Source organism: Palaemon carinicauda, chromosome 34 (assembly GCF_036898095.1).
Source record: "Palaemon carinicauda isolate YSFRI2023 chromosome 34, ASM3689809v2, whole genome shotgun sequence".
In the NCBI taxonomy this organism is placed as follows: Eukaryota; Metazoa; Arthropoda; class Malacostraca; order Decapoda; family Palaemonidae; genus Palaemon; species Palaemon carinicauda.
In genome coordinates, this window is record NC_090758.1 from 41,236,954 (window position 1) to 41,245,714 (window position 8,761).

General features: G+C 44.6%; 1 protein-coding gene across 17 annotated transcripts in view; it reads right to left on the bottom strand.

Annotated features, from left to right (window-relative positions):
- Positions 1 to 270: 270 nt before the first annotated feature.
- The window catches only part of LOC137627123 (tyrosine-protein phosphatase 10D-like), a 138,464-nt gene continuing 129,973 nt past the window's right edge, over positions 271 to 8,761 (bottom strand). For 8 of the 17 annotated variants that reach the window (XM_068358178.1, XM_068358171.1, XM_068358174.1 and 5 more), the window contains one exon: positions 1,263 to 1,369. In XM_068358178.1, the coding sequence (XP_068214279.1) occupies positions 1,325 to 1,369 (45 nt within the window). In that variant the 3' untranslated portion in view covers positions 1,263 to 1,324. Of the gene's footprint in view, positions 588 to 1,258; positions 1,370 to 8,761 lie in introns of those variants that run through there. The other 9 variants (XR_011041131.1, XR_011041129.1, XR_011041126.1 and 6 more) reach the window with 3 other exon arrangements.

An 8,761-nucleotide genomic window follows, 5' to 3' on the forward strand; every position in this document is an offset into this window, starting at 1 on the left:
AGATAGAAAATAAACAAGGATTAAAAGCCATGAAATTAGAGTCATTATCATTATTATAGCTAAGCTGCAACCCTGGTTGGAAAAATCGGATATAATGTTATAAGCCAAGGGCTCCAAAAGGAAAAAATAGCCCCAAGAGGAAAAAAAATAGAGAAAAAATACAGTACAAGATAAGTAATGAACAATTAATATAAACATTTCTTTAAAGCAGTACGAACATTAAAACGGATCTTTCATATATAAAAAGAGAGATTTATGCCCGCCTCTTCAACATAACATTCATTGCGAGTTTAAACTATGAGCATTATAATTATGTTGAATACTAACCAGTGAGGGAATAAAATATCTGGAACATCAAATCCATATACCTACTGGCTGCAGTGAAATCTGAAAACCTCCGAGTTAATAGGAAGATGCCTTCGTAATCTCAAATCAATAATTACTGTAGGCAATAATTACTGGTTCCAAATGGCTGACACAGACAAGGAGTAATTCCTACCGGGAGAAAGTTCGTTCACATCTATTTTGTCTTGGACGACTTTAGTTCTTGAGTCTCCGTTGAAGGTTTCAACTTCTTGGTACAAGATCTGTAAAATATATCAGAATAGTATGACAGTCTTGGCGTGATAAAGAATTATAAGTGTACTTTTATTACTAATATTTCATTTTGTATGACTTTCTAGACAGTGTTGCCTATATTTATAAAATTTTGTAAATAGTCAAAAAATATTTCTAAAAACGATGAAATAATTTGCAAGGATATGCTTACACAGTCTGCTGCCTGTATGCAATCAAGTACAAAACTCCTTTTAAGATAAAGCCAACTACCTTAGGAAGAAGTAATTGAAATACTGAACATAAAAATCTTTATACATTTACTTTTTCACAACAATTTCAATTACAAACCAAGCTGCAACCATGAAACACAGACACAGACACATGGGCTCCAATCTTCTGTTCATCAAAGCACAACCGACCTTCCATTATTGGATTTATTATCGCGATTTTGGGACAATTATCAAAATGGCCTAAAGCAGCCCAAGTGGAAAAGAGAAAACAGATTTACGAAGCTTTTAGATTTCGCGAAATGCACGAGGCAGAATACCACATTCCCTGATTGATTAGCTAACCCTCAAATTATCATATCATATGTTTTTTAAAACAAACAACAAAGAAATTAAAGAAAACTGTTTGTTAATGGCAGAAAAAGATTGATTAAGCAATTTAAAAATATTTTTAGAGAAAATATCCTTTTCCTCTCTGACCTTGTAATGATCATGAGTGGAAATTTCATCATCCTTCCAGGTCAGGGTGACCTCCCGTGTCACCTCGCTCTCAGTCGCCAGAAGGTCCGTGACGGGTAATGGTCCTGGAAAAAATAGAAGGCGAATCGTTCAAACAAATGTAAATGGTGAAAAATCTGAAATTATATATATATATATATATATATATATATATATATATATATATATATATATATATATATATACTTATATATATATATATATATATATATATATATATATATATGTATATATTTATACATTTATATATACATACATACATACATATCTGTGTATATATATATATATATATATATATATATATATATATATATATATATATATATATATATATATATATATATATATATATATATGTATATAATACATATGTATATATATATATATATATATATATATATATATATATATATATATATATATATATATATATATATATATATATATATATATATATATATATATATATATATATATATATATATATATATATATATATACATATATATTTGTATAAATATACATACATATATATATATATATATATATATATATATATATATATATATATATATATATATATATATATATATATATATATATATTTTTGGGCTCAAGCCATGTCGTCCTGATGGAAGTTCCTATAGGGTAGCTTCCTAGGGTATATTACAACTACGGCGATATTCCCAGAGAATTTACCTTAAGGTACCAGAATTCTAACTCCTGGAGCGGATATCCCCCCTGAAAGGGATATCGCGACATATCAGAGGACGTATTCTTGACATGCCACATAGCAATCTGCATCCCGAACAGAGATTTCGTCTCGCAGGGGGCGATTGGCATGAAACGAATTCGGGAAAGAAAAAGGGGGAGCCGCTCCCAAGGCTCCCTATCTCCCGATTTGTAAGCGTGCCTGGCGCCAATCCTGGCGCCATCTGTATTCCTTTTTGCATAGCTTAACAACTCGGTGTTTTTTCCTGTGTTTCTCGCAAATATTGGATTTATTCTACTTTTCATGGTTTCTCCGTCTTCGTCGGCCTCTGATAAGTTGAGTACCATGTCTTTTATGTATAAATGTAGGCTCTTGGTAAATTTTTGAGTGATTAATAGGATTAATCTTTGTTACAAGAGCCGTAGCCTACCGGAGGCGTCATGGACGCTGTCACAGGCTAGGTATAAGTTTAGTTAGTCAGAGCGACATTCCCGGTTGTTTTGCTTTAATAAATTTTAGCTATTTAGCATTACATAGGATTTCCTTTCGTGCTTAGTATTATTTTGGCGAAGTATTCGCCATTCTGGCCTATGCTAGGCCATGTAGCCTAGTCGTTTGGTCCTAGTACTTCATGCATGATTTTGGTTTTTCCGAGTGTATTAAAATTTTATTGAAGCTTTAGGCTATGTTTTATACATTTAAGATTGTGTGGAATATTTCCAAGATAGTATACGAGTGAGTTTCGGTGATTTAGGTAATCGATTCTCCTGGTGCCTAGGCTAAGTTGCTTATGGAGCCTTAGTATACTTTCTCATACTCCCCGGTTGCTTTCTTTTCTTCGGAGAAGGTATGCAATCCCTCTCCCTCTGTTTAAGCCTTGGGCTTATCCCTAAGTGGTTTTTTCCGAATTAATTTTCGATAAAACTATACTGGGGTGTTACTGTACCTTCCTGTTCCAGTAAGTCTGGTTCAAAGAGGGACAGAACAACAGAGTTTTTTAGTCTGAGTCTGTGTTTGTCTGGCTTGGGGTAGAGTCTCCCTCGCTGGCCTGACACAGACAAAGGTGGCTTAGCCTCCTTAGGTCACTACCGAAGGTTTCTGTGGATATGATTCCTTCTTTTGTGATCTACCAGACTAGTCCTTGTTGCTGTCCTCGGGGGAGGATAAGTTTCTTTCCCTGGGAGTAGCAACACCTTCCTTGCTTTGGTGCTCTGGGAGCTGGCAAGTATTGCTGGCATCCCCCCTTGGATCTCCCTTAGGCTAAGATAAGTTTCTTGGCTGCGGGTGATTCTTCACTAAAGCAAGGTTGGTAGGACCCTCTTTGTCCCTTCCCCCTCTATCTCCGTAATGGCCTAGCCATTACAGTACTGTACGTCGTTCTACATCTGGACCTAGTATAGGTTAGGATGTGGAATTGACTCAGCCCCTTGCCGGCCGGCAGAGCTGCCGGCCGGCAAGGGTCTTATATTTTGAGTACTGCCCGGACCTCCCTTGGTCCCTCATCCATGCCTGCCTGTAGAGCCAGACGGCATTGGTCAGGAAGCCTGAATTAGATTCTCCCCTTCCTTATATGCACTCTTTCGGATTGCCGGGCTTGGAGGTAGTGTACACTCTTATCCCGGCATCCATTCTAATTTTCTTCTAGAGCTGTACCCGACCCTCATAGGCCGGCAGCCGGGCAGGTGTAGTCCTCTGGTTCTTTTGCTGCCGGCTAGCATTGGTCTTGTACCTTTGCCGGCCGGCTAATGTCAGCCCTTGTCTGCCGGTCACCAAGAGTGTGGCCGGCAGCTGGGTACTACCTTGTGTAGTTGCCGGCCGGCAGCCATTGCCGGCCGACATTGGCTGTTGCCGGCCGGCAGTTGCTGACGGCCGGCACATGCATTTGAACCAGAGTTCTGCCGCCTTACAGCTGTTAAGTAGTATACTTTAAAGCTAGTTATGGTGTGTGCCGGCCGGCAAGTGCCGGCCGGCACATATCCTCCTATACTGTACTAGTATTCCTCAGTATAACATATACAGTAAGAAGAAAACTATGGTATGGGTTTTGGTACAGCACTGTGTGTTCTAACACTTTTGTGTTTTCTTGCACAGTCCTTTGCTGTTGCCCTACAGATAGGAAAGTGAGTTCTTTCCTGTCTATTATCCAGGAATTTAAAATTATTGCTTAGGTGTGAGCTTCACCTGTTTCCTCTGGAAACCTTGCATTGGTTACTCTAGAAGAGATTAACCATTTGATTTTATTATCTGGAAGGCTGCAACAATGGGTTGTGAGGGAAACACAAGTGTGTGTCTTTCCTTTATGAATTGTTATGCTATACTATGCATATCCAGTGATACATAGTTCACTTGATACTCATGGAAATTTCTTCCATTTACAGGAGGATCCTCCGAAGTGCGGAAATGTTTTCTGCAACGTCCGCAGCAAGTACCTCTGCGGACATGAGTTTTGTAGGAGACACGCAGCATGAGCTGTCTCCAAGGATGATCTCCAGTATTGGGACCCTCAGGTATGTACTGTATGCACTAACCTGATTACTGAGGCTTTTGATTCCCCTAGGACAGCGGAATCAAGGGATATAGCAAAGGAGAAGCTTCGTACCTGGGTAAGGGGCTTCCAAAAGAACACCTCTGGCCCTTTTCTTCCAAGTGAGAAGATGAGGGCATATCTTTTCCCTAAGGCATCAGCTGATGCAGTGATTCCCCAGCCTCAAGAGGAGATCCCCCAAGGTCAGATCCAGGTGGATGCTGAAGTCGCGGTCGCGATGCAAGACATCCAGTTAGATGACAGGATGTCTGACGTGGACGAGCGTTTGGAAGAAGACCTCCTGGCAGAAGGCCAGGATGAAGTTCAAGCCCCGGACGTCGTAGAGGAAGAGGTCGACGAGGTGTCGCCTACTCCGGTTCAGATTCAAGAGCCTATTCCCTCAACATCGGCCGGTCTCCCAGTAGAGCTGGGACAGGCCCTCTCTTCGATTGTTGGAATGATCCAACAAATGCAGAAGGAGAATCAGGAGAAGGAGGCTGCTATGGAACTGCGGATGCAGTGCCTTGCAGAATCACATGGGCCCCGGAAAAGGCTCAATGTGAAAGACCTTCCCTTGTGCTCAGATGCTAACCCATGGAGGTATGCTGAGCACATGCCGATGACGACTGGAAAGATCGTCACCTCGGATAAGCTGGGCTCAGTTCCCCTAGAGGAGGTGGAATTCTGGCCCAGCAAGGCATCATATCCGGACTGCTATGTCCGGCTGAGAAAGGAACCAGCTTCAAGGGAGGAGACAGAGCCGAAGGAGGTCATAGTCATGGACCATGCTAAGGCTCAAGCTCTACTTTCATCCTCGATGAAGGAGAGGGGCTTCTCTAACTCGAAGGTAGCTGCATTGAGCAAGAAGCTCCCTTCCTTTGTGTCCTCTCCTGCTAGAGCCTTCCCCTTTTTACAGAAAGGGTTTGCGGCTGTCCTAAAAGCAGTCGAGGCCGGCAAGCCTTGCCCCTCCCTGGAGGAGTGTAAACCCTTGTCGCTGGCCCTGCCTATGGACCACAAAGACTGGAAGGACGTCCATCTGACTTTCTCAGTGGGAAAGTTGGAGGCTGATATTGCCGGACGGCAATTCGGCGAGGACCTCCCCAAGCTGTCTGACTTTCTTTTGCGAAGAGAGTTCGAGACAAAAGAAAGACTGGCTGCCTCAATGTCTCTTCAGACTACTCTTGAGACGATGGCAAGTGATCCCAAGGTCCATGAAATGTTCATGGTGGTGGCTAAGACTCACCTGGCCACGGTGACGAAGGACCTTTATGACTTCGTCAAGGCGAGGAGAGCTTGTAGGGAGTTCGTGTTCACCGGGGCTACGGTGAGGCACGAGCCAAGGAAATTAATCTCCTCCAACATTTGGGGAAAAGACCTTTTCCCTACCGATGTGGTCAAAGAAGTTGTTGATAGGCTGCCGTGGAGGATAGAAACCTTCTCCAGAAGTGGGGCCTGGCTATCAAAAGAAAGTCTTCCCCGGATGAGGGTCCTCAACCAAAGAGGAAGAATATGAGGACTGGGCTACCGTCTCGGCCAGCCAAGCCCTCTAGACAGCAACAGCAACTGCAATTGCCATTGCCTCCAGTACCCCAGATGGTGGCACAAACCCCGACCACTTTTCAGTGGGTACCCCAGGCTGTGCCGAGTCAGTCCACGGCATTCACCCCAACGTTCGAAGGACAGTCTTCTTCCTTTCGAGCAAAGCCTAGAGGAGCAGCCAGAGGCTCGTCTAGGCGCCCCTCAAGGGGAAGGGGATTCAGGGGTGGTCGTGGTCAGGGAGGCAAGACCTCAGGACGGCAGTCCAAGTGAAATGATACCGGTAGGAGGGAGACTGATAAAATTTTGGGATCGATGGACCTTCGATCCCTGGGCCCACAGCCTACTCAAGAATGGACTGGGCTGGAGCTGGTACAGCACTCCACCCCCGTGCCTTCGGTTTTTCCAACACTCCACCCCCGTTCTGGAGGAGTACGTTCAAGAACTGTTGGAGAAAAAGGTGATCCGAAAGGTGAAGTCCATCAAATTCCAAGGGAGGCTGTTTTGTGTTCCCAAGAAAGACTCGGAAAAGCTCAGAGTCATTCTGGACTTGTCGCCACTCAACAAGTTCATAGTGAATTGCAAATTCAAAATGCTAACACTGCAACACATAAGGACCTTACTGCCCAAGAGGGCATACTCCGTCTCTATAGACTTATCAGACGCCTATTGGCACATTCCAATCAGCCGTCAACTCTCCCCCTACCTAGGGTTCAGGCTACAACGGAGACTATACGCCTTCAGAGCCATGCCATTCGGGCTAAACATAGCCCCAAGGATTTTCACAAAGCTGGCGAGCGCAGCTCTCAAACAATTACACCTAAAGGGAATTCAGGTAGTAGCCTACCTGGATGACTGGCTGGTGTGGGCAGCATCCGAGACAGAATGCTTGCAAGCTTCCAGTCAAGTGATCCAGTTCCTAGAGTACCTAGGCTTCAAGATCAACAGAAAAAAGTCTCGACTTTCTCCATCTCAAAAGTTCCAGTGGCTGGGAATCCACTGGGACCTTTTGTCACACCGTTTCTCCATCCCGGCGAAGAAAAGGAAGGAGATAGCGGGTTCTGTCAAGAGACTTCTAGATTCCGAAAGGATATCAAGACGCGAACAGGAGAGGGTACTAGGGTCTCTCCAGTTTGCTTCGGTGACAGACCCAGTGCTAAGAGCACAGCTAAAGGATGCAACCAGAGTTTGGAGAAGGTATGCATCAAACGCGCGAAGAGATCTGAGAAGACCAGTGCCGCCTCGGCTACGTACTCTTCTCAGGGGCCTTGGTCCCAAGCCAGACATCTAAAGAAGTCGGTTTTTCTTCAGCCAACCCCCCGTCGATGACGATTCACTCAGACGCCTCAAAGGAGGGATGGGGAGGTCACTCTCATCGGAAAAAAGTCCAGGGGACTTGGTCCAAGCTATTCAGGACCTTTCACATAAACTTTCTAGAAGCTATGGCAGTGCTCCTTACCTTAAAGAAAGTCTCCCCGCGTCACTCGATCCACATAAGATTGGTGATGGACAGCGAGGTAGTTGTGAGATGCTTGAATCGACAAGGGTCGAGGTCACCACCTCTCAACCAGGTGATGTTGGCCATCTTCCGATTGGCGGAAAAGAAGAAGTGGTACCTGTCGGCAGTTCACCTTCAAGAAGTTCGCAACGTGACAGCGGACGCTCTATCCAGGTTCACACCGATAGAGTCGGAATGGTCCTTAGACGCAGGATCATTCTCCTTCATTCTGAATCAAGTCCCAGAACTGCAGATAGACCTCTTTGCGACGAAAGACAACAAGAAGTTGCCCCTGTACGTGTCCCCGTACGAGGACCCCTTAGCGGAAGCAGTGGACGCGATGTCCCTCGACTGGAGCAGATGGTCCAGGATTTATCTGTTCCCCCCCTCACAACCTTCTGTTGAGGGTCCTCAACAAACTGAGATCCTTCAAGGGGGTAGCGGCAATAGTGGCCCACAAGTGGCCGAACAGCATGTGGTTCCCCTTGGCGTTGGAACTACAGCTGAAGTTTGTGCCGCTACCACATCCAGTTCTGACCCAGCGAGTCCAGAAGTCGACTGTCTGCGCTTCATTACAGAAAACCCGGACCCTGCAGCTCATGATTTTCTCTCCCTTGCGGTGAGAAAGCGTTTCGGGATTTCGAAAGCCAGCATAGACTTCCTAGAGGAATATAAGTGCAAATCGACTAGAAGACAATATGAGTTATCTTGGAGAAAATGGGTGGCCTTTGTCAAGGCGAAGAATCCGCAGGAGATCTCGACAGACTTCTGCTTATCTTTCTTCATCCACCTCCATGGTCAAGGGTTGGCAGCTAACACGATTTCAGTGTGTAAGTCTGCTTTGATGAGACCCATTTTATATGCCTTCCAGGTCGACCTAGGTAACGAGATCTTTAATAAAGTTCCGAAAGCCTGCGCTAGGCTCAGTCCTTCAGCACCTCCAGCAATGAAGAATGTGCGTTAAAGGATTTGACACAAAAAGTTATTTTCCTATTTGCACTCGCGTCCGGGGCCAGGGTTAGTGAGATCGTAGCCCTCTCGAGAGAGGCAGGTCGTATTCAGTTCCTGGATGGGGGGGAACTGAACCTGTTTCCGGATCCTACGTTTCTCGCCAAGAATGAGTTACCCACCAACAGGTGGGGTCCCTGGAGAATCTGCCCTCTGAAAGAAGATGCATCTCTATGTCC